Source organism: Calidris pugnax, unplaced genomic scaffold (assembly GCF_001431845.1).
Source record: "Calidris pugnax isolate Ruff unplaced genomic scaffold, ASM143184v1 scaffold46, whole genome shotgun sequence".
Lineage (NCBI taxonomy): Eukaryota > Metazoa > Chordata > Aves > Charadriiformes > Scolopacidae > Calidris > Calidris pugnax.
The window spans coordinates 356,428-356,638 of NW_015090769.1; the positions used below are offsets into that span (position 1 = coordinate 356,428).

At 68.7% G+C, this 211-nt stretch overlaps 1 protein-coding gene across 1 annotated transcript in view; it reads left to right on the plus strand.

Moving 5' to 3' along the window:
* The window catches only part of MEF2B (myocyte enhancer factor 2B), a 7,305-nt gene that overhangs the window by 4,197 nt on the left and 2,897 nt on the right, over window positions 1-211 (plus strand). The window contains exon 8 of the mRNA XM_014938065.1: window positions 83-202. Coding sequence (XP_014793551.1) covers window positions 83-202 — 120 coding nt within the window. The remainder of the gene's footprint in view (window positions 1-82; window positions 203-211) is intronic.

A 211-nucleotide genomic window follows, 5' to 3' on the forward strand; every position in this document is an offset into this window, starting at 1 on the left:
CCCCACGTACACCTCGCTGAGGGATGTGGGGAGACCCGGCCTCACTCTTCCTCCTCCTCCTCCTCCTCCTCTCTTACCCCAGGGTCAGCAGCCGGATCGTCCCCACGGAAGACCCCCCCGGTGCCTCCCCCCAGCACCAAACCATCAGCATCAAGTCAGAGCGGGTCTCCCCGGGGCTGGGCTGTCCCTCGGGCACCCCCCAGCCCCCCAT